Source organism: Eubalaena glacialis, chromosome 1, assembly GCF_028564815.1.
Source record: "Eubalaena glacialis isolate mEubGla1 chromosome 1, mEubGla1.1.hap2.+ XY, whole genome shotgun sequence".
Lineage (NCBI taxonomy): Eukaryota > Metazoa > Chordata > Mammalia > Artiodactyla > Balaenidae > Eubalaena > Eubalaena glacialis.
In genome coordinates, this window is record NC_083716.1 from 109,213,846 (window position 1) to 109,239,817 (window position 25,972).

Sequence of the window (25,972 nt, forward strand, 5' to 3'; positions counted from 1 at the left end):
AACAGCAAAGACATTACTCTACCTCTGGCCAACGGGGTTTACCAAGTTCTCCTTGGGCCACTGGGAGTCACTGGCAAGAGCAGGAGGTGTAGCGCTCAGCCTGTGTGTGGGACAACACACTTTCCTTACACCTGCCGGAGCGTGGGCCATGTACTGTGGCCCTTGTAAGCAGAGGGGAACCGAAAGATCACTGGAGATCACCTCTAGGAGAAACTGAAGCTTAGAGAAGAATGGGCAACTAACGGATTATGGTACCTGAAAGTGCAGGTGCAAACAGATACACCGAATGAGAAGTGGCTGCACTCAAAACATTAGGAGTTAAACCATCAACCAAGGTTAGCCAGAGACTATTATTAATAAAACTAATCATAACGGCTACCCCTTTTAAGACGTTCCTAAACTTAACCAGGTGAGACTGGACAACACTCACCCAAGCCACCAACAAGAATCAGAGTCAAGGCTCAACGCGACTGCAGCGCGAACTCTCGCGAGAGAGGCCGCAGCCTCGCTCAACCAGGCGGTAGCTCGAACACTCGCGAGAGCGGGCGCGACCTCGCGAAAGACTGCGGGAGCGCCGGAGGTATGGCGTCTCCCGCGCCGTCTTGGAGCTGGCTGGACCGAAGGCAAGAACGCGACGTGCGCGAGCTCGTCCGCCTTGTGGCGGGCGTCCAGGACGAGGCGGACCCCAACTTCCAGCTCGCCTTGCACTTCGCTTGGTCCAACTTCAGGTGCGGGCGCGGCACCGGAGCCGGGGACGGGAAGGGGTCTGGCGAGGTGTGGGGCGCGTGGCGCGACCGGCAGAGCCCCAGCGCGCCTTGCCGCTCCAGCTGCTTGGTGACCTCGCGCCTTCTGGGTCCCCGACGCGGTGACACACGCAAGCTCAAACAGTGGGTTGTGGGTTGCTGGGGGTCGTCCTCGCGTCTTAGAAGTGCGCCCCTAGGGAAGGGTTCTGTCTGTCCAGTTCCCTGCCCCGCCCACTGCGCTTAGCGCGGGCCACTGCCAATCAATTTTTTGAATGGATGGGTGAGTAAAGTTTTAGAGCAAAATAATGGTCATACCCAATTTAAAACTGTATTCTCGCTGACTCTCCCTCCCTGCTCGGGCCACTGCAGATCTCTTTTACCCTGCTCTTTTTCTTTTTCCAAAACGCGTAGCATGACACATTGGATAACTTACCTGTTGTTACTGTTTGTCGTCTACTCCCCCACCTTCATGCAGAATACAGGTTCCACCAGGGTAGGGGTCTTCGTCTGTTTTGTTCATTTCTTATCCCAGCACCTGGAACAGTTCTTGGCATAGAGCACACCAGGCCGCCTAATGCAACTTCTAATACAGTTTTTCATGTAATTAATTTTTAAAGATTTATTCAGTTTAGGTACTTAGGTGAAGTCAGAGCTCTCATTTTTCTTTATGGAACATGCAAATTAGACGATACTGTTTTGATCATTACCTGTAATTAAATTATTATTTTTAAAAAATTATTATTAGAAGAATGTTAGTCATTGTTAATATTCTACCTGTTTAATTTCAATAGAAATCTTCTTCAATAGTAAACAGTTTTGCAAAATCTGTAATCTTGATTATCAACCTTAATGATCATAAAGTGCCTACTTGGTTTATAATAAGAATAGATGAGTCTAACAGCCCCCCCCAAGTTTCTGAAATAAAATACTCAGTTCTTAAATGTAACTTATAAATATAACAATGCCTGAATAGGTGATATAAACAGAGATATTTAAATGCTGTATCTCAAATAATTTTTCTATTAATATTTCTAAATGACAGTAGGTAAGTGGACATCATTTTAGAGTTGGGAGAGACATTAGCAGTTATTATCTACTTTTGCACATTGAGAAACTAAATTATTATAAGTAAAGTGGTATTCCAGTCAGCCATTTACTGGGTTAGAATTAGATATGTTATTTAGTAGTATAATTTACTTCTTGTAAGTACAGATTGTGTGGCTTTGATACGAAAAGATGAAAAACGAGTTGAGTGAGCTGTACTATAATTTCATGATGCTTTAATCCATCAGAAAAATGAACAATTCGTTTGTTTTTTAAAAAACTGTGACCACATTCTAGGCCTTAGAAATTCATAGATAGGTGAAATAAAGCTTCTGTCCTTCAGTAAGACAGACAAAAATTAATTATATATGATATAGAATAGGACTTCTTAACCTGAGGGCCTGAAGATAGAATTCAGGTGTTACGGATTTGGACAAGAAAAAAATTACACTAACCTCTAACTAAAAAGTAGCATTTCCTTCAACTATGAATGAAAGCAACAAGCAGTTGCTTATTGTATGACTGTGTCACCAGCAGAAATCACGTATTTCACTGCCATATTGTAGTTATTGCAGATATTTTTAAACGTTATTTACTGTTACATAGTTATGAACCCACTGCTAGATTTTGTTATTTAATGCTGTAACAAAGATATATGTTTCTTACTGTATCACAAACTTTAAAAAAATATTTCACAACTGTATTTCAGTATGCTTGGCTTCCTTTGTATTTCATTTTATGATTAAAAGCATTATCCTGAGAAGGGGTCCCTAGGAGTCACTGGGCTTTGCTGGCATAAACAGATTAGGAACCCCTGCTATAGAATGTGTTGTGCTGGACTTAGACACAGGGCATTATGAAAAGACAGAGGAGCCAGAGGACAGGGTTGGGTAGCTCCGGACAACCTGTGTCCTGTGGAAAGAATGCTTGAGCAGTCTCTCAGATTCAGTGGTTGTATGAATGATAGAGGTGATAACAGGGAGAGAGGTACACTCACTGGAAACATATAGCTGAGTATAGGGTGTCGGGGAGATGTGCAGGGCTGTGAGACTAATCTGGTTAGCTATATGACAAGATTGTTATAAGAATTGCATTTTCTCTTTTAGATTTCATCGTTTCTTAGATGTCAACAGCCACAAAGTAGAAAAGACAATAGAAGGGTAAGTAAGTTTATATGTGTGTATATATGTGTGCATGTTCAGATATATATGAATTTTCTTATAGACCTTTTTATTAATATAGCTTTATAGTTATCAGTTGATTTTTTTTAACGTTTTAGGATTTATGAAAAATTCATCATTCATTCTGATCTCAGCAAAGCTGCTAGTTGGAAGAGATTAACTGAGGAATTTCTAAATGCATCACTTCCAAGCATAAAGGAAATCAAGGTATGCTATATTGTGAGATCTCTGTATTTTACTGTTTCTAATCTGATTATTGTCAGCCTGTTTCTATTAACATTTAAACATTCATTCTGTTTTAGTATTGTCCACTGACTAGAACCAGAATCTCCTGGAAATTGACTTAAGTGTTGCCATCAAATCCAGTGTGTCTCAAGCTTGTGATGAAAGAAGAAGTATGTTCTTGTTTAATCATCTTAGCCCCAACCTACTATGGAAATTGAGATCAGAGATTGGCGGAAATAATAGCACTATCTGGCTGTCCTTAAACTTTTAGATGATTTCTCTGCACTTGGCAATGATAATTATCCATATATTGCTCACTAGATGCCAGGTGCTGTTCTAAGGACTTCCATATTCTGTCATGGATCCCCGAGACCACCCTTAGGCTCAATGATTCACTGGAAGGATTCACAGAGCTCCAAAAAAAAAAACTTGCTCTCCTTACTGCTATGGTTTATTACAGTGAAAGGATACAGATTTAAAATGAGCAAAGGGAAAAGGCATGGGGTGAAGTCCAGGAGAAACCAGGCACAAGCTTCCAGATGTCCCTTCCCAGTGAACTTGCATGGGGATGCACTGAACTCTCCCAGTGACAAAATGTTGCAAACTAGGGAAACTCTCCTGAGTCTTGGTGTCCAGGGTTTTTTTGGGGGTCAGTCACATGGATATGCAGTACCCAATGTGGCTGACCTTAGCTACTCAATCTCCAGCACTCCCAGAGGTCAAACCAAGGACTTCAGGCCTACAAAATCATTCACCATAACACATTGTTAGCATAAACTGTCTGGTCAGGCTGATACAGTGTGGCCCAAAGAATGGCATACAAGTATACTGTACTAGCAGGATATTCCAAGGGCTCAGAGGATATCTTAGGAGCCAGTCAAGGGCCAGTCCTGAAGATCTTTGAGATGTTCAGGGTTTGGGCAACCCAGGCCTCCTGAGTTAACCCTTTAGTGCATACATATATTAACTCAATCTTCACAATAACCTCTGTGGAGTATTCTGTTATTGATAGGCTTTCCCTTTGTCTGCACTGAGTTGGTGGCCTAAGAAAGAAAGCTTTAGATAATTTTTAAAACTGTCCATAAATTTAAGGAAGGGCTATAAAGGTATTTCTGGAGGAGAGAACTGCAGTGCTATGAACCCATGCCCTAAGGATTAGAAATACACTTCTGTGTATTGTTCCTGCAAGGATCATTTTGAAAGAGAAGGAGGCAAATCTTTTTTTATATCTCTTCTTGATTCATTTTGTATAGCTTTCTGGGTAGACTATAGAACTTAATAATTTAGGCACTATGACACCATAATATTAATAATAAACATAAAGGCAAGCATTTTTAGGGCATTCACTACGCGCCAGGCACTGTTAGTCCGATAAAGACCATCTTCAGTACATACTGTTACTATCATTTTGCCAGGCAAATACCCTAATCTCAGTTTCATCTGTACCAATGAAAATACCTACGTGGTGCAGAATAATTAAATGAAACAGTGAGTGTCAGTTCTGATTCCTACTTTGAACTTTTTGTTTACATCTTTGGTTATTTTTCTGTACACCCCCAGTCACAGGGCTCATTGAACACAGTGGAACCACATTCCTAGTTCTTCTGTGGCACATCCTATGTCCTGTACCTGCCCTTCCCCTTGTGCCTGAGGAATCTCATCATTTAATATTAAATTCAAATATTGTCTATACATACTTTTAACTTGTTTATTATATTTGTTATTGTTTATTTCCTATCTTCCCTTTAACATAGGAGTTTTACAGGTGTAGGCTTTGCTTCTGATTTCTCAGGCACCTAGAACAGAGTAGACAATAGATATTTGTTGAGGAAATAAATCTGTGTATTCCTTTCTGCCTTGCTGTCCCTCTCTGTCCTTGGCTTCTTCCCCACTTACACAGGCAAAGTTGGTTGGTTGCCCTTTTCTCCTTTGCTGTGGCGTCTTTGACACATCTCTTGTAGTGCAGCAATAACGTCACATTTTTTCACCTTTATCGATACATAACTTACCATAAAATTCCTCCATTCTGAATGTACAGTTCACTGATTTTTAGTAGATACGTAGTTATGCAACCACAGTCCAGTTTTAAAACATTTCCATCACCCCAGAAGTTCTCCTCAAGCCCAGTTTTTTTGCAGTCAATGCCTGCTCTCACCCCAACCCCACACAACTACTGATCTACTTACTGTATGTATAAATTTGCCCTTCTGGACATTTCATATAAATGAGATTATACAATATCCAGTTTTTGTGTCTGCTTTTCTTTCATGATGTTTTTGAGGTTCATCCATGTGTAGCATGTGTCCATATTCTATTCCTTTTAATTACTGAATAGTATTCCATTGTATGGATATGGCCACATTTTGCTTAATCACCAGTGGATGACATTTGGAGTGTTGCCAGTTTTTGGTTAGTATGAATAATGAACTGCTGTGAATATTCTCATATGAGCTTTCTTCATGCTTCTTGGTAGATTTCTGGGAGTGGAAGGGCTGGTTTATATGGTAAGCTTAGGTTTAACCTTTAAAAAACACTGCAAAATTATTTCCCAAAGTGGCTGTATCATTTTATATTCCCACTAACAGTGTTTAAGTGTTCCAGTTTCTCCACATCCTTTCCAACACTTGTTATTGTTTGTCTTTTTGATTGTAGACACCCTAGAGAGTAGGTAGTAATGTCTCCTATGGTTTGATTTACATTTCCCGAGTGACTAACGATGTTGAGCATTTTTTCATGTGCTTTTTAGCCATTTGTATGCCTCTGTGATATTCATTTGAGCCTTTTTTTTTTTTTTTTTTTTTTATGGCTGTGTTGGGTATTCGTTTCTGCACGAGGGCTTTCTCTAGTTGCAGCAAGTGGGGGCCGCTCTTCATCGCGGTGTGCAGGCCTCTCACTATCGCGGCCTCTCTTGTTGCGGAGCACAGGCTCCAGACGCACAGGCTCAGCAATTGTGGCTCACGGGCCTAGTCGCTCCGCGGCATGTGGGATCTTCCCAGACCAGGGCTCGAACCCGTGTCCCCTGCATTGGCAGGCAGATTCTCAACCACTGCGCCACCAGGGAAGCCCCTCATTTGAGTCTTTTAACCATTTTTAAATTGGATTGTTTGTCTTCTTATTAAATCCTCAGAGTTGTTTGTGTATTTCTCATGCAACTTATTCATCAGAAAAATGATTTACAAATATTTTCCTCTAGACCCTACCTTATCTTTTCATTTTCTGAGTGATGTTTTTTTGAAACTCAAAATATTTTTAATTTTAATGAAGTCCATTTTAGCTTTTTGTTTCTTTCATGACTCATGCTTTTGATGTCATATCTAAGAACTCTTTGCCTAACCCAAAGATATACTTTTCTCTTCTGTTTTCTTCTAGCACTTTTAGTACTTGCACTTAGATTCGTGACCCACTTTGAGTAAATTGTTGTATATGTTGTGAGGAAAGGATCTAAGTTTGTTTTTTTGTTTTTTGTTTTTGCCTACGAATATATTCTTCTGTCCTGTCACCATTTGTTGAAAAGATTATTCTTTTCCTATTGAATCGTCGTGGCAACTTTGTCAAAAACAAATTTACCGTATAAGGATTTACGGGTTTTCAATTGTTTCATTAAACTTGTATGCCTGTCCTTACACAAATACTACATACTACACTGTCTTTATTACTGTAGCTTTATAGTAAGTTTTGGAATTGGGTGATATAAGTCCTCCAACTTTTTTCTTTTTCAAAACTGTTTTGTCTATTCTAGACCCTTTGAATTTCCGTACACATTTTAGGGTCAACTAAACTTCTGCAAAAGCCAGCTGGGGTTTTGGCAGGGATTGCATTGAATCCATAAATCAGTTTGTGAAGTATTGCCATTTGTTAGGTTGAATCGTGTCCCCCAGATAGATATGTTCAAATCCTATCCCCTGATAATCTGTGCATGTGACCTTATTATAGGGTCTTTGACAATGTAAGCAAGTTAAAATCAAGTCAAACTGGATTAATTCATTGATTGGTGTCCTTATAAGAAAATAGAAATTTGAATACAGAGACACACATGGGGCAACACCATGCAGTGAAAGAGGCAGAGATTGGAACAATGCAGCTATGAGCCAAGGAACGCCAAAGATTGACAGCAACCATGAGAAGCTAGGAAGAGTCAAGGAAGAATTCTTCCCTTGAGCCTTCAGAGGAAGCATAGACTGCCAGCACCTTGATTTCAGACTTCTAGCCTCCAGAACTGAGAGAGAATAAATTCCTTTTGTTTTAAATCACATGGTTTGTAGTATTTTAAGGAAACCCTAGGAAACTAACACACAATCTTACCAATATTAAATCTTTTAATCCACAAATATGAACTCTCCATTTACTTAGATCATTTTTAATTTTTTCACCAATTACCTCATTTCTTTTACATTTATTCCTAAATATTTTATTCTGTTTGGTGCTATTATGAATGGAATTGTCTTAATTTCATTTGCGGTTTGCTTATTGCTAGCATGTAAAAAATAGATCTCATTTTTATATTGATTTTTTTTACACCTAACCTTGCTAAACTCATTTATTCTAGTAATTTTCTTCTGGATTTCCTTAGTATTTTCTACACTTAGGATCGTGTCATCTCTAAATAAAGACAGTTTGACTTCCTCCATTCCAATGGGAGGTGTCTTTTTGTTTTTTGTCTTATTGCACTGGTATCAATACAATGCTGAACAGAAGCCAAAGTGCACATCTTTGCCTTGTTCCCAATCTTAAAGGGAAAGCTTTAGTTTCAACCATTTATTATGATGTTAGTTTTAGGATTTTCACAGATGCCCTTTATCTGAAGGAGGATGTTCCTTTGTGTTCCTAGTTTGGTGAAAGTTTTTATCATGAATGAGTGTTGGATTTTGTCAAATTTTTTTCTGTGTCTCTGAGATATCATATCTTTTTTTGCCTTGAATTCTATTCATGTGTCTTAGTCAGCTCAGGTTGCCATAACAAAGTACCACACACTGGTATTTTGGTGGCTTAAAAAAACAGAAATTTATTTTCTCACACTTCTGGAGACTGAGAGTCTAAGGTCAAGGTGCTGGCCAATTCGGTTGCTGGTAAGGACTGTTCCTGGCTTGTAGGTGGCTGCCTTCTCCCTGTGACCTCACATGGTGGAGAGAGAGAGAGCTCTCTGGTCTTATCCCATTGGACCAGTGCTCCACCCTCATGACCTGATTACCTCCCAAAGGCCCCATCTCCAAATACCATCACAATAGGAGTTAGATTTTCAACATATAAATTTGAAGGGGACATAATTCAGTTCATAAGATATGGTGTGTTACATTAAATGATTTTTGGTTGTTAATCTGATTTACTTGTGTGTGGACTGAGAAGTACATTCCTACTTAAGCTCTTTTCAAGACTGTCCTGGTTTATACTTTGTGTGGGCGCTCTCATCTCTGCACATGAACTCAGTCCATCGGCCAAAGATGTGGATGGCTTGGGTCCACTCCAGTCTCTGCTGTGCACATCACAGCCTCTTGTCAACCCAAGACATGTGGAGAGCTTAGCAAGCCCTCTTTCATTGTCTTGCATCCAGGAGCTCCCTGATAAACCTCAACTGTTCTGCTGGTCCACTGCTTGCCTGACACTCAGACCTGCAACTACTGGTTTCCCCACTCACTTGCCACTGCAATCACCACTAAGACAATGACAGCAAAGCTGCTAGTGTTCACTTGCTGTCCAGCCCTGGTTGAAGTACCACTCTGATGGAGCTGGTGGGAGAAGGGAGATAGCTTTAGGCATACATGCCTCAAACTCACACTGTTCTTACCTGAGGTTATTTTCATGGATAAACACTGCATTTGTATGCCTGTGCTTGATCCAGAGCGCTGAAATGGTTGTTTTTGGCAATCTTGTCCAGACTTACATTTGCTTTTTGGGGAGAAGATTTGAAGGTCATCTTCCTCCATCATGCCAGAAGCGAATCTCTAAACCCCACTTTACTTAGATTTACAAATAGATAGACATAGTTTCCATAGGAGTTACTCAGTAAATGACACTTTACCTCCAGGCTTGAAACGATGTTTGGCAAAGGAGAATTTGGGGTTATTTGTTATTCTAGAAGAAATAAGCAAAGACTTTGGCATATCTGTAAAACCCCACTGGAACTAGGAATTCTGGCTCTTTGTAGCTTTGGATTTCAAAGGATGTGGAAGTGGAAAATTATTTTTAACTTTGAGATTCAAGGCCACCTCTGATATAATGAATGTACAGCACATGGAATTACTCATTCAATATATATGTACATGTATATCTTGACTTTCCATGGAGTAGCAGGGATTGTGCAGGTCTTCATAAGACAGACTATGAAGGGACACATGGCTGATTTAGAGATGGAGCTCTAACTCTTTACTTTCATCTCTTTGCAAACAGGTAGCATAAAAGAGCAAATTAACCCGTGTTTTAAAGGTTAATTGAAGTATAATTGACCTACAACACTATGTTAGTTCCAGGTACACAACACAATGGTTTGATATTTCTAGTTACCATATGTCACCATACAAAGTTATTACAATATTATTCCTATGTTCCCAATAGTGTACATTTCTTCCCTGTGACTCATTTATTTTGTAACTGGAAGTTTGTACCTCTTGATCTCCCTCACCTATTTCACTTATTCCCCATCCCTCTTCCCTCTGGTGACCACCTGTTGTTCTCTGTATCTGTGACTCAGTTTCTGTTTTGTATGTTTGTTTTGGTTTTCATTTGTTTTGCTTTTTGATTCCATATATAAGTGAAATCATACAGTCTTTGTCTTTCTCTGTCTGACTTATTTCACTTAAGCGTGGTATCCTCTGGATCCATCCCTGTTGTTGAAAAAGGCAAGATTTCATTCTTTTTAATGGCTGAGTAATAGTCCATTGTATGTATATAGCACATCTTTTTTATCCATTTATCTATCAATGAACACTTAAATTTCTTCCGTATCTTGGCTATTGTAAATAATGCTGCAATGAACATAGGGGTGCATATATTCTTTCAATTTAGTGTTTTTGTTTAGTGGAATTGGTGGATCTTATGGTAGTTTTTTTTTTCTTTCTTGGTTGTGCTGCGCAGCTTGCAGGATTGCAGTTCCCCGACCAGGTATTGAACCTGGGCCATGGCAGTGAAAGCCCAGAATCCTAACCACTAGGCCACCAGGGAACTGCCTATTTTTATTTTTTGAGGAAGCCTCATGCTGTTTTCCATAGTGACTACACCAATTTACATTCCCACCACCAGTATACAAGAATTCTTTTTTCCACATCCTCGCCAACACATCTTATTTGTTTTCTTTTTCATAATAGCCATTCTGACAAGCGTGAGGTGATATCTTGTGGTTTTAATTTGTATTTTCCTGATGATGACTGACGTTGAGCCTGTTTTCCTGTGTCTGGCCATTTGTATGTCTTCTTTGAAAAAATGTGTATTCAGATCCTCTGCCCATTTTTTAATCTGATTGGTTTTTTTAATATTGGCTGTATGAGTTCTTTGTGTATTTTGGATATAAACCCATTTCGGGTATATGGTTTGTAAATATCTTCTCCCATTCAGTAAGTGGCCTTTTCATTTTGTTGATATTATCCTTCATTGTATAAAAGCTTTTTATTTTGTGCAGCCCCATTTGTTTATTTTTGCTTTTGTTTCCCTTGCCTGAGGAAACATATCCAAAAAATGTTGCGAAGACTGATGTCAAAGAGTGTACTACCTATTTTTTTTTTTTAGGGGTTTTATGGTTTCAGGTCTTATATTTAGTCTTTAATCCATTTTGAATTTATTTTTGTTCATGATGTAAGAAAGTTGTCCACTTTGATTCTTTTGCATGTAGCTGTCCAGTTTTCCCAACACCATTTATTGAAGAGGCTGTCTTTCCCCATTGTATAGTCTTGCTTTCTTTGTCATAGAATCTATAATAGCCCATATAAATGTGGGTTTATTTCTAGGCTGTCTGTTCTGTTCCACTGATCTGTGTGTCTGTTTTTGTGCCAGTACCATACTGTTTTGATTACTATCGCTTTGTAGTAGAGTTTGAAATCAGGGAGTGTGATACCTCAAGCTTTGTTTTTCTTTTTCAAGATTGTTTTGGCTATTTAGGGTCTGTTGTGTTGCTGTACAAATTTCAGAATTATTTGTGCTAGTTCTGTGAAAAGTGCCATTGGTATTTTGATAGGGATTACATTGAATCTGCAGATTGCTGGGTAGTGTGGTCCTTTTAACAGTATTAATTCTTCCAGTACATGACCACTGTAGATCTTTGCATTTCTTTGTGTCATCTTCAATTTCATTCACAGTGTGTTGTAGTTTTCCAAGTATAGGTCTTTTACCTTCTTAGTTAGATTCATTCCTAAGTACTTTATTCTTCTTGATGCAATTGTAAATGGAATTGAGTTCCTAATTTTTCCTTCATTAGTTCATTGTTAGTGTATAGAAATGCAACAGATTTCTGTATATTAATTTTGTATCCTGCAACTTTAGTGATTTCATGAAATAGTTTTAACAGTGTTTAAAATAGTTTAACAGTGTTTTGGTGGCATCTTTAGGATTTTATTATATATATTATATATATTTATTATATATATTTTATTATATATATTATCATGTCATTTACAGTGACAGTTTTACTTCTTCCTTTCCAATTTAGATTCCTTTTATTTCTTTTCTTCTCTGATTGCTGTGGCTAGGACTACATTGTATAAAAGTGACAAAAGTGGGCATCCTTGTCTTGTGTCTGATGTTAGAGGAAATGCTTTTGCCTTTGAGTATGATGTTAGCTGGGCATCCTTGTATTGTGTCTGATGTTAGAGGAAATGCTTTTGCCTTTGAGTATGATGTTAGCTGGGCATATCATATATGGCCTTTATTATGTTGAGGTATGTTCCATCTATACCCATTTTTTTGAGAGTTTTTGTCATAAATGGATGTTGAATTTTGTCAGAAGCTTTTTCTGCATCTATTGAGATGGTCATGTAATTTTTATTCTTCAATTTATTAATGTGATGTATCACATTGATTTGCAGATGTTGAATCATCCTTGCATCCCTGGGATAAACCCCACTTGATCATGGTATATGATCCTTTTAATGTATTGTTCAAGTCAGTTTGCTAGTATTTTGCTGAGGACTTTTGCATCTGTGTTCATCAGTGATACTGGCCTGTAATTTTCTTTTTTTGTGTGATATCTTTGTCTAGTTTTGGTATCAGGGTGATGGTGGCTTCATAGAATGAGGTCGGAAGTGTTCCTTCCTCTGCAATTTTTTGGAATAGTTTCAGAAGGATAGGTGTTAACTCTTCTCTAAATGTTTGGTAGAATTCACGAATTCACCTGTGAAGCCATCTGGTCCTGGACTTTTGTTCGTTGGGACTTTTTTTGATTACTGATCCAATTTAATTACTGGAAATTGATCTGTTCATATTTTCTATTTCTTCCTGATTCAGTCTTGGGAGATTGTACATTCCCAGGAATTTGTCCATTTCTTCTAGGTTGTTCATTTTATTAGGCATATAGTTGCTCGTAGTAGTCTCTTGTGACCCTTTGTATTTCTGTGGTGTCAGTTGTAACTTCTTATTCATTTCTGATTTTATTGATTTGGGCCTTCTCTCTCTTTTTTTTCTTTTTTTTTTTGATGAGTCTGATAAACAAGTTACCAAATTTGTTTATCTTTTCAAGGAACCAGCTCTTAGTTTCATTGATCTTTTCTGTTATGTTTTTGTCTTTATTTCATTTACTTCTGCTGTAGAGCTTTATGATTTTTCCTTTTATTAATTTTGGGTTTTATTTGTTCTTCTTTTTCTAGTTCCTTTAGGTGTGAGGTTAGGTTGTTTATTTGAGATTTTTCTTTTTTCCTGAGTTAGGTTTGTATCACTATAAACATCCCTCTTAGAACTGCTTTTGCTGTGTCCAGTAGATTTGGATCATTGTGTTTCCACTTTCATTTGTCTCCAAGTATTTTCTTATTTCCTCTTTGATTTCATCAGTGACCCATTGGTTCTTTAGTGGCATGTTGTTTAGCCTTCACGTGATTGTGGTTTTTGCAATTTTTTTCTTGTAGTTGATTTCTAGTCTCTTAGCAGCGTGGTCGGAAAAGATACTTGATATGATTTTAGTCCTCTTAATTTTACTGAGACTTATTTTGTGGCCTAGTATGTGATCTATCCTGGAGAATGTTCTCTGTGCACTTGAAAAGAATGTGTATTCTGCTTTTTTGGATGGAATGTCCTACATATATCTATTTAGTCCATCTGATCTAATGTATCATTTAAGGCCAGTGTTTCCTGATTGATTGCTGTCTGGATGATCTGTCCATTTATGTAAGTGGGCTGTTAATGTCCCCTACAATTATCATGTTATTTTCAGTTTCTCCCTCTATGTTTGTTATTATTTGCTTTCTGTATTTAGGTGCTCCTATGTTGGGTGCATATATATTTACAGGTATTGTATATTCTTCTTGGATTGATCCCTTGATCATTATGTAATGTCCTTTGTCTCCTTTTACAGTCTTCGTTTTAAAGTCTGTTTTTGTCTGATTTAGGTATTGCTACCCCAGCTTTCATTTCCATTTGCATGGAAAACCTTTTTCCATTTCCTCACTTTCAGTCTGCCTGTGTCTTTGGATCTGAAGTGAGACTCTTAGGAGTGGAATATATATGGGTATTTTTGTATCCCTTCAGCCACTCTGTATCCTTAGATTGGAGCATTTAGTCCACTTACATTTAAAGTAATTATTGATAGGTATGTTCTCATTGCCATTTTGTTAATTGTTTTGGGATTGTTTTTTTATTTCTTTTTTGTTCCTTTCTTCTTCTTTTGTTCTCTTCTCTTGTGATTTGATGACTATCTTTAGTGTTAATGTTTGGATTCCTTTCTCTTTTGGTGTGTGTGTATCTATTATAGGTTTTTGGTATGTGATTACCATGAGGTTTGTATATAGCAAGCTAATATACACACGTGATTATTTTAAGTTGCTGATTTCTTAAGTTTGAACACATTTTCACAACCCTGCATTTTTCCTCTCCCCACAACATTTAATGTTTTTGACATCAGATGTTACATCTTTTTGTTTTGTGTATCCCTTAATTTACTTATTGTGGATATAGATCATTTTACTACTTTTGTCTTTTTTTTTTTTTTTTAAAGATTGATTGATTGATTGATTGCTATGTCGGGTCTTCGTTTCTGTGCTAGGGCTTTCTCTAGTTGCGGCAAGCGGGGGCCACTCTTCATCACGGTGCGTGGGCCTCTCACTATCGTGGCCTCTCTTGTTGCGGAGCACAGGCTCCAGACGCGCAGGCTCAGTAGTTGTGGCTTACGGGCCTAGTTGCTCCGCGGCATGTGGGATCTTCCCAGACCAGGGCTTGAACCCATGTCCCCTGCATTGGCAGGCAGATTCTCAACCACTGTGCCACCAGGGAAGCCCCACTACTTTTGTCTTTTAACCTTCCTGCTAGCTTTATAAGTGGTTGATCTACTACCTTTACTGTATATTTGCCTTTACCAATGAGGTTTTTACTTTTGTAATTTTCTTATTTCTAGTTGTGGCCTTTTCTTTTCCAGTTAAAGAAGTCCCTTTAACAATTCTTGAAAAGCTGGTTTGGTGGTACTGAACTCTTTAAGCTTTTGCTTGTCTGTAAAACTTCTGCTCTCTCCTTCAAATCTGAATGATAGCCTTGCTGGGTAGAGTATTCTTGGTTGTAGGTTTTTTTTCCTTCCATCACTTTAAATATATCATGCCACTCCCTTCTGGCCTGCAAAGTTTCTGCAGAAAAGTCAGATGATAGCCTTATGGGAATTCCTTTATAAGTAACTTGTTTTTCCCTTGCTGCCTTTAAGATTCTCTCTTTAACTTTTTTTTTAAATTTTATTTATTTTTGGCTACATTGGGTCTTCATTGCTGCGCACGGGCATTCTCTAGTTGTGGTGAGCGGGGGCTACTCTTCATTGCGGTGCACGGGCTTCTCATTGTGGTGGCTTCTCTTGTTGTGGCGCGTGGGCTTCAGTAGTTGTGGCTCACGGGCTGTAGAGCGCCGGCTCAATAGTTGTGGCGAACGAGCTTAGTTGCTCCGCAGCATGTGGGATCTTCCCGGACCAGGGATTGAACCCATGTCCCCTGCATTGGCAGGCGGGTTCTTAACCACTGCGCCACCAGGGAAGTCCATTTCTCTTTAACTTTAATTTTTGCATTTTAATTACAGTGTGTCTTGGTGTGGATCTCTTTGGGTTGATCTTGTTTAGAACTCTCTGTGCTTTCTGGACCTGGATGTCTGTTTCCTTTCCCAGGTTAAAGAATTTTTCAGCTATTATCCCTTCAAATAAGTTCTCTGCCCCTTTATCCTTCTTCTGGGGCCCCTATAATGTGAATATTAGTACTCTTGACATTGTCCCAGAAGTCTCTTAAGCAGTCCTTTATTTAAATTTTTTTGTTCAGCTTGTATGGTTTCCACTACTGTCAGTTCACTGATCTATTCCTTTGTATCATCTAATCTACTGTGAATTCCTTCTAGTATATTTTTTATTTCAGTTATTGTATTCTTCACCTATGTTTGGTTTTTCTTTGTATTTTTTAACTTTTTCTTATGCTTCTCATTGTGTTCATTCTTCTCCCAAGTTTGTTGAGCATCTTTACGGTCATTGCCTTGGAAACTTTACCAGGTAGATTACTTATCTCCACTTTGCTTCTTTCTTCTGGCCTTTTATTGTGTTCTATCATTTGGAACATGTTTCTCTGTCACCTCATTTTGCCTAATTCTCTGTTTTTACTTCTGTTCATTAGGTGGAATGCTTACGTTTCCCAAACTTGAACAAGTGGCCTTATATAAGAGATGCCCTACAGGGCCCAGCAGAGCACTCCCCTCTGGTCACCAGAGCTATTTGTTCTATGGGTGCCCCCTCTATGGGCTGCATGCACCCTTCTGTTGTGGTGGGCTGACTACTGTGGGCGCAGTGGTACACAGGATGGTCCTTAGCACAGTTGGCTGCCAGACTCAGCCTCAATTAGGTCTGCCCAGCTGCTGGTGGGTAATGCTGGGTCCTGGCACAGCTGGCTGCAGGACCCAGGAGGTCCTGGGGCTGGTGCTGGCCCACTGGTGGGTGGGGTTGGGTCGTGGGCACACTGGTAGACAAGGCTAGGTCTCCAAATGGCTGGCAGCTGGCCTGGGAGCCCTGGGATTGTTACAGACTGGCTGGTGGGCAGGTAAGCCCCCTGTGCTAATAAGCTAGAGGAGGACTCCAAAATGGTACTTGCCCATACTAATGTCCTTGTGGTAGAACAAGCTCCCCAAGATGGCTGCCAGCAGCATCTGTGTCCCCAGGATGAGACCCAGTTACCTCCTGCCTCTCTGGGAGGTTCTCCAAGATCAGCAGGTGGGTTTGACCCAGGCTCCTTTCAAATTAGTGCTTCTGCCCTGGGTCCCAGAGCATGTGAGATTTTGTGTGTGCCATTTAAGAGTGGAGTCTATATTTCCCACAGCCTTCTGGGTCACCTGAATATAAACCCTACTAGCCTTCAAAGCCAAACATTCTGGGGGCTTGTCTTCCCAATGCAGGACCCCCAGGCTGGGGAGCTCAACAGGGGGCTCAGACCCCACACTCCTTGGGAAGAACTTTTGCGGTTATAATTATCCTCCTATTTGTGGGTCACTGACCTGGGAGTATGGGTCTTGACTATACCATGTCTCCACTCCTCTTAACCATCTCATTGTGGTTCCTTCTTCGTATCTTTAGCTGCAGAAGATCTGTTCTGCTAGTCTGCAGAGCATTCTCACTGATAGTTGCTCTGTAAATAGTTGTAATTTTGGTGTGCCTGTAGGAGGAGGTGAGCGCAGGTCTTCCCAATCTGCCATCTTGGACAGTCTCCTGTATCATCTAAATGTTAAGTTCCAGGGCCCTAACTTTTAGCAGCAGTCTTCTTTTTTCTTTAATGCTATTAGTGACTTCAGTTAAAACATGATATTAGCTGATTGATAGGTTATGTTTTAGCCATTAATGCTAATTTTTAGTTCAGTGATTACTTCAATTAATGAGTCCTCTAGGTGTCAAGCTCCCTTATAGATGTTAGCAAAAAAATGAACAAGGGGTAGGGGAATGGCCTCATCCAGGTCCTCTTCCCAGGACCATGTGCTGCTTTTGTGTATCACCATGCAGCTACAGGGCAGTAGTTCTGGTCCTTGGCAAAGTAGGGAGGTCTGCAAGGGCACTGTGTGTGCTCTTGCTTTTACTGTACATAGTTCTCTCCTCTTTCACTGGTAACATTCACCTGTTTCAGATGTACAAAGTCCTTCCAAAATAAACAATCTGATGTTAGCAATTATTACTAAATAATAGTTTTATATATTGGGAGTTATTTTCTTCAAGTATTTACATTTTAGACTTCTCTATGGAATGAAAATTATTTTTTTTTGTTAAAGGAATTTAACGCATTTCTAAGCAGAGAATTCGTGATATATTGCCTTATCATTCCCAGGAAAGTTTACCAAGTGTCTGCTGTGTCCCTATCATTACTGGGTGGTAGGAATACGGAATAAACAAGACATGATCATCACTACCCAAGTAGTTGTGAATAGCTATTTAATTATAATTATGGTAAATATTATGAAGCTGTACATAAAGTACTATAGAACATATAATAGGGAGAGGTAACCGGAGACTTCCTTACCTTCCTTGATTTTAATTCACCTCCTCTCCTTTCCATGCATAGTTTATGACTATTTGCATATTTAGAGTATTTTTAATTTTTGGCAGCTTTTTAAATGTGATTTTTAAAATACAATTTAAGTTTTAAAAAAACTTAGAAGTTGAAGAATAGTAAAAGGAGCTCCTATGTACTTTTTGCTTGGGTTCACCGATTGGTGTCCTTTGATCTGGAACATTCCTCACCCTTTCTTTTTTTGACCTTGACATTATTGAAGAGAGCAGGCTAATTATTTGGTAGCTTGTCCTTCAATTTAGGTTTGTCTGAGATTCCTCATTATGATTCAGGTAGTGCATTATTTGACAGGTTCCTTATATGTACACGTTTGAACTATAAAAACAAGTTTAGAGTTTGAGATTTATTTAGGTATGATTTTTGTTTTCTTAAACCAGGAAAAAAAATTGAGGACCTAACTGTCATGGGGTTATCTTTTCTTTACTCAAACTAGTTTAGAAAGCTCTTACCAACCTCAGTGATTCATATTTTTCATTTCTTGTTTTAAAGACAGATGCACATTATTCCATACTGTCACTTCTTCTATGTCTGTCTGATTCTCCTTCAAACAGCAATTATGTGGAAACACCAAGAGATAAAGAAGTGGGTACGTTACCAAATGCTTTTCATATATAACAAATAAAAGAGAAATTGGTTTTATGACTTAATTACCAGACATCGAGATTTTATAAAAAGTTGTAAGAAAAATCTGTGAAACTAAAATATTTCTGTTGTCTTAAATGCAACTGTAGTTGTAAATTTTCTTTTAAAATATGAATTCTGACTTTGTAAGTTAAACTTTCAATTATATAAAGAGAAAAATCACTTTTGAAGATAAAGAAATTAAAATTTTAAATGTATTAGACTGTCAATTTATTGTTTCAATATTTTTGAACTTTCATTTCCCAAGTGTATTTTGAGTTTCGTTAGACTTTTTATTGTAATTTGGGTTTTTTTCCCACATATTTTTGATCAAGCTGATGAAATTCTTCTGTTATATTTTAGAAAAGAAAGATGATTTCGACTGGGGAAAATACTTGATGGAAGGTGAAGAAATTGACCTTGGCTCAAATGTAGATACACCAGTAAGTAGCAGTGGTTTTGCTACTGAAAATATAAATACATGCCAAGTTATTTAGATGATTTTTATGGGTCCTTCTGCCATACAGCAACTTATCTAAAACAGGAACACTCTTCACTAAATTAGAGTGGTTTATTATGGAAGTTTTATTAAGATTTTGCACCCAAACATCAGTACTAGGAAGTTGATCAGAAAATATATGTATCCCTTAAGGAGCTGTAAATCTTGGGATTTTGCCACCAAAACTAATTCCATCCTGTAATAGTAACTTTCAAGACATATAGAAAAAAGTTTTATTTGATAAAGTTTTTGCTTTTCTTCTGAAATTTTCTTGATCTTTTAGTCTAAATAGCTCCAGTTTTTAGGTGCTCTAAGGGTAAGGTGTATTTCCTTCTTTTAATCAGAATTGGTCTGAAGAAAGTGAAGATGAAGATGATCAACAGCCTTTAAGCAGAGAGGACTCTGGGATTCAGGTGGACAGGACACCATTAGAAGAACAAGATCAAAACAAAAAACTGGGACCTCAAGTCAGCTGGAAAGGTAGTGTGTGTTCTTAGATTCTGGCATCATTTTCTAATAGAAGAATTCTCTAGAAGGAAAGGCAAGCTTTGAGAATCAGTTCCATGTGGTTTAAGATATTGGTAAGCTCTGCCATCCTTAAAAACAAACCTTTTTAAACCATTAGTAGATCTTTCTTCTGTAGTGCCTAAGAAGTAGCTCTATAGAATTAATGTTGAAAAGGCATTTACAGTGCAATTTTGGTCTTTTTTTTTTATATATAGTTCTGAGAACTTTGTTAGTCCTAAATGGTTGTTTATTTTCTTTCTTTTTTTTTTTTGAGAAGGATTGGCTTTGCTAAAGTTAGTGACTAAATAAAAGGAAAAGATGCATACAATTTATTTATTTATTTATTTATTTTACAATTTAATTTTAAATTTGAATGTCTGCTTTTTCAGTTTTTAGTGAAAAAATATGCATTGGTAGAATCTAGAAAGAGCTGGAAACAACCTTAGAGATTAGAACATCTCATCCTGCTTCTCATTTTGTAGATAAAAAACAAAGGCGTGGTTACAGTGTTTTTCCCATGGTCACAGCCATGAAGCTAACCCCAGAAGCTGGGGTCTGTGACCTAGCCCTGTTCATTGTACCTGAACCTTGCCAAATGCACATAAAGTAGTTAAAGCTGGTTTAGCATGCTAACGATTTTCTGCTTTCTTTTCTCTTCCCTTTCTTTTTCATTCCTGAATTGGACCTTTAGGTTAGAGTGTGGATTAATCAGCTCAGAGCACGTGAGCAGCAGTAGCAGCCCGTGCAGGGCCTTTTGCTTTAGTTTATTTCTTCTCTTCTGCTCTTTCTGATTCTCAGTTGCCTTTCCTTTTCTCTGCCAGCCCAGTGACAGGCTCCTGTTCTAATGTATTTGATATCTGTTCTCAAACATGTTGAGTTCTTGTAAAGTACATTGTTTTGGTTGGTTGTATTCCTTTTTTAAAATTACATACTGGTATTATGCTATGTGTAAACTCTGTTCTGTTCCTCTTTTCATTTAACTCTGTTTTTTTTTTTTTTTATTTATTTTTGGCTGTGTTGGGTCTTCGTTTCTGTGCGAGGGCTTTCTCCAGTTGCGGCAAGCGGGGGCCACTCTTCATCGCGGTGCGCGGGCCTCTCACTGTCGCGGCCTCCCCTGTTGCGGAGCACAGGCTCCAGACGCGCAGGTTCAGTAGTTGTGGCACACGGGCCTAGCTGCTTCGCGGCATGTGGGATCTTCCCGGACTGGGGCTCGAACCCGTGTCCCCTGCATTGGCAGGCAGATTGTTAACTACTGTGCCACTAGGGAAGCCCCTCCTGCCAGTTTTTATACCTTATATCTTCTTAATGACATGTTAACCATGTCTCTTTTCTGGCCAGCCCTCTTGTCTGCAGAGGAAGCAGTGGCAATGAGCATGGGTTTTCTGGAGTAGTTTTTATCCCAAGAGGGTTGCCCCTAAAATTCCTTAATTAAGTGTGATAGTTTTTGGCATAGGTTCTGGATATGTGTCCTTTGTAAAATTAAGACTTTTATTCCTGCTTTTCTAGGAGTCTTTAATTATAAATAAGTATTGAACTTTATCAAGTGCTATTTTTTATCTGTGAGATAATTCTATAATTCATCACTTTTACTCTAGTACTTTACTGATAGATTTTTCTGATAGTGAATCATTCTTGAATTCCTGAGCTAAACTTCCTTGATCATTCTGTTATTTTTTTACTACAGTATTGGATTGGGTTAGCCTTTTTTTTTTTTTTTGGGTTAGCCTTTTTTAATTGAGAATTTTTAATCTTTATTCTTTGATGAATTACTTTTTCTTATCATGTCTTTATCTGGTTTTAGAAGCAAGGTTATATTGGCCTCATAAAATGTTAGGCAGCTTTCCCTTTTTCTGTTTTCTACAACAATCTGTATAAGATAGCTAATCCTTCAAACCCTAGTACTAGTCCTGAGACTTTGGGGGTGCTTGGGAACATCTTAGGTTACCATTTCAATTTCTTTTATGATTATTGAATTATTCAAGTATACTGATTGTGTTTTTTTATTCATGGGTCATTTTAAAATCGAGTAATTTTTTTTTTTTTTTTTTTTACTGTCTAGCAGTGACATTTAATTAAATTTTGTATGTCTCTCTGTGTATGTGTGTGTGTGTGTGTGTATATATATGGTTTTAAGTAAATGATTGTATATATAAATGTTGTTGGGTAGCTGTTATTTTAAAGACCCTTTGTCAATTGAATATTTGAATGGAATCGTAAGTCCAGATATTGTATCAAAGCTGATCAAGTATTTTGTTGTTAACTCTTATAACTTAAATGTAAATAAATTTCCTTCCACTAGATGAGTCAGATGCCCGAAGCTGGCTGGAACAACATGTGGTCCGTCAGTACTGGACAGTCAGGTCCTCGAGGTTTCCTCATAGTTTACATTTGCACTCCAATCTAGCTGCTATCTGGTAAGAAGCTATTTTCCATTTCATGTGTTGATAGAGGAAACTTGGATGTTTTAATATTTGGTTTTGAGTTGTGACTTAAATCAGATGCTTCCTTGAACTTTTTTTTTCAACAGTTTTCAAAATTGAAGTATTGAATTTACAATGTTGTGTTAGTTTCAGGTATACAGCAAAATGATTGTTATACATACATACATTTATATATGTGTGTGTGTGTATATATAATCCTTTTTCAGATTCTTTTCCATTATGAGTTATTACAAGATGTTGAATATAGTTCCCTATCCTATACAGTAGGTCCTTGTTGTTTACCTGTTTTATATGTAGTAAGGTGTATATGTTAATTCCAAACTCCTAATTTATCTCTCCCCCCCTTCTGCTATCCCCTTTGGTAACAGTAAGTTTCTATTCTATGCCTATGAGTGCATTTATGTCTTATAAATAAGTTCATTTCTATCATTTTTTTAGATTCCACATATAAGTGATATCATGTGATATTTGCCTTTCACTGTCTGACTTACTTCATTTAGTATGATAATTTCTAGGTCCATCCATGTTGCTGCAAATGGCAATGTTTCATTCTTTTTATGGCTGAGTAATATTCCATTGTGTGTATGTGTGTGTGTGTGTATACCACATCTTCTTTATCCATTCATCTGTCCATCTGTTGATGGACATGTAGGTTGATTCCATGTCTTATCTATTGTAAATAGTGCTGCTATGAACATTGGGGCTCTATTTTTAGTTTTTTAAGGAACTTCTGTACTGTTCTCCATAGTGGCTGCACCAATTTACATTCCCACCAACAGGGGAGGAGGGTTCCTTTTTCTCCAAATCCTCTCCAGCATTTATTATTTGTAGACTTTTTAATGATGGCTATTCTGACTGGTATGAGGTGATACCTCATTGTAGTTTTGATTTGCATTTCTCTAATAATTAGTGTACTGAGCATGTTTTCATGTGCCTGTTGGCCATTTGTATGTCTTTGGAGAAATGTCTTTAGGTTTTCTACCCATTTTTTGATTGGGTTGTTTGTTTTTTTCATATTAAGCTGTATGAGCTGTTTATATATTTTGGAAATTAATCCCTTGTCATTTGCATCATTTGCAAATATTTTCTCCCTGTCAGTAGGTTGTCTTTTTGTTTTGCTTATGATTTCCTTTACTGTACAAAAACTTTTGAATTTAATTAGGTCCCATTTGTTTATGTTTCTCTTTATTTCCATTACTCTAGAAAACGGATCCAAAAAAATATTGCTGAGATTTATGTCAAAGAGTTTTCTGCCTATGTTTACCTCTAGGAGTTTTATAGTGTCCAGTTTTATATTTAGGTCTTTAATCCATTTTGAGTTTATTTGTGTATATGGTGTTAGAGACTGTTCTAATTTCATTCTTTTACATGTAGCTGTCCAGTGCCCAGCACCACTAATTGAAGAGACTGTTTTTCTCCATTGCATATTCTTGCCTCCTTTGTCGTAGATTAATTAACCATGAGCGTGTGGGTTTATTTCTGGGCTTTCTATCCTGTTCCATTGATCTGTGTGTCTGTTTTTGTGCCAGTACCATACTGTATTAATTACTGTAATTTTGTAATATAGTCTGAAGTCAGGGAGCCTGATTCCTCCACCTTCGTTTTTCTTTCTCAAGATTGTTTTGGCTATTCAAGGTCTTTTGTGTCTCCATACACATTTAAAATTTTCTTGTTCTGGTTCTGTGAAAAATGCCATTGGTAATTTGATAGGGATTGCATTGAATCTGTAGATTGCCTTAGGTAGTATGGTCATTTTAACAATATTGATTCTTCCAATCCAAGAATACGGTATATCTTTCCAGCTGTTTGTATCCTCTTCAATTTCTTTCATCAGTGTCTTACAGTTTTCGGAGTACAGGTCTTTTGCCTCCTTAGGTAGGTTTACTCCTAGGTATTTTATTCTTTTTGATGCAGTGGTAAATGGGATTATTTCTTTAATTTCTCTTTCTGATATTTCATTGTTAGTGTATAGAATTACAACAGATTTCTATGTATTAATTTTGTATCTAGCAACTTTACTGAATTCATTGATAAGCTCTAGTAGTTTTCTGGTAGCATCTTTAGGATTTTCTTATATATATTATCATGTCATCTGCAAACAGTGACAGTTTTACTTCTTTTCCAATTTGGATTCCTTTTATTTCTTTTTCTTCTCTGATTGCTGTGGCTAGGACTTCCAAAATTATGTTGAATAAAAGTGGCAAGAGTGGGCATCCTTGTCTTGTGTCTAATGTTAGAGGAAGAACATTTTGCCTTTGAGTATGATGTTAGCTGGGCATATCATATATGGCCTTTATTATGTTGAGGTATGTTCCATCTATACCCATTTTTTTGAGAGTTTTTATCATTAATGGATGTTGAATTTTGTCAAAAGCTTTTTCTGCATCTATTGAGATGGTCATGTAATTTTTATTCTTCAATTTACTAATGTGATGTATCACATTGATTTGCAGATGTTGAATCATCCTTGCATCCCTGGGATAAACCCCACTTGATCATGGTATATGATCCTTTTAATGTATTGTTCAAGTCAGTTTGCTAGTATTTTGCTGAGGACTTTTGCATCTGTGTTCATCAGTGATACTGGCCTGTAATTTTCTTTTTTTGTGTGATATCTTTGTCTGGTTTTGGTATCAGGGTGATGGTGGCCTCATAAAATGAGGTTGGAAGTGTTCCTTCCTCTGCAATTTTTTGGAATAGTTTCAGAAGGATAGGTGTTAACTCTTCTCTAAATGTTTGGTAGAGTTCACCTGTGAAGCCATCTGGTCCTGGACTTTTGTTCATTGGGACTTTCTTTGACTACGGATCCAATTTAATTACTGGAAATTGATCTGTTCATATTTTCTATTTCTTCCTGATTCAGTCTTGGGAGATTGTACATTCCCAGGAATTTGTCCATTTCTTCTAGGTTGTTCATTTTGTTAGGCATATAGTTGCTCATAGTAGTCTCTTCTGACCCTTTGTATTTCTGTGGTGTCAGTTGTAACTTCTTATTCATTTCTGATTTTATTGATTTGGGCCTTCTCTCTCTTTTTTTTCTTTTTTTTTTTGATGAGTCTGATAAACAAGTTACCAAATTTGTTTATCTTTTCAAGGAACCAGCTCTTAGTTTCATTGATCTTTTCTATTATGTTTTTGTCTTTATTTCATTTACTTCCATTGTGGAGCTTTATGATTTTTCCTTTTACTAGCTTTGGGTTTTATTTGTTCTTCTTTTTCTAGTTCCTTTAGGTGTGAGGTTAGCTTGTTTATTTGAGATTTTTCTTTTTTCCTGAGTTAGGTTTGTATTACTGTAAACATCCCTCTTAGAACTGCTTTTGCTGTGTCCAGTAGATTTGGATCATTGTGTTTCCACTTTCATTTGTCTCCAAGTATTTTTTTATTTCCTCTTTGATTTCATCAGTGACCTGTTGCAGACTGGTTTTCTTGCTTCTGGTGTCTGCCCCCTGGTGGGTAAGACTGGTCCAGGGGCTTGTTCAGGCTTCCTGCAGGAGGTACTGGTGCCTGCCCACTGATGTGTGAAGCTGGGTCTTGTCCCTCTTGTGGGCAGGGTTGTATCTGCGGGCGTGTGTAGAGGCGGCTGTGGGCTCAGGAAGTCTTTAGGCAGCCTTTCTGCTGAGGGGAGGGGCTGCGTCCCTGCCCAGTTTGTTGTTTCGCCTGTGGCGTCCCCACACTGGAGCCTGCAGCCTACTGGGTGGGGCCAGGTCCTGGTGCCAAGAGGTCAGCCTCCATGAGAGCTCACGCAGGTGAATGCTCCCTGATATAGCCACCACCAGTGTCTTTGTCCCCAGGATGAGCCACCAGCCATCCCCCACCTCCCCAGGAGACCCTCCAAGACCAGCAGGTAGGTCTGGCCCAGGCTCCTATCATATTGCTGCCTTTGCCCTCAGTCTCGGTGCTCGTGAGATTTTGTGTGTGCCCTTAAGAGTGGAGTCTCTATTTCTCTCCATCCTGTGGAGCTCCTGCAGTCAAGCCCCGCTGGCCTTCAAAGCCAAATGCTCTGGGGGCTCCTCTTCCCGGG

At 38.3% G+C, this 25,972-nt stretch overlaps 1 protein-coding gene across 1 annotated transcript in view; it reads left to right on the forward strand.

Annotated features, from left to right (window-relative positions):
* Positions 1-568: 568 nt before the first annotated feature.
* The window catches only part of TUBGCP5 (tubulin gamma complex component 5), a 49,275-nt gene continuing 23,871 nt past the window's right edge, over positions 569-25,972 (forward strand). The window contains exons 1-7 of the mRNA XM_061199023.1: positions 569-728; positions 2,894-2,947; positions 3,067-3,175; positions 18,373-18,469; positions 18,868-18,947; positions 19,348-19,483; positions 21,810-21,924. Of these exons, the coding sequence (XP_061055006.1) occupies positions 583-728; positions 2,894-2,947; positions 3,067-3,175; positions 18,373-18,469; positions 18,868-18,947; positions 19,348-19,483; positions 21,810-21,924 (737 nt within the window). The 5' untranslated portion in view covers positions 569-582. The remainder of the gene's footprint in view (positions 729-2,893; positions 2,948-3,066; positions 3,176-18,372; positions 18,470-18,867; positions 18,948-19,347; positions 19,484-21,809; positions 21,925-25,972) is intronic.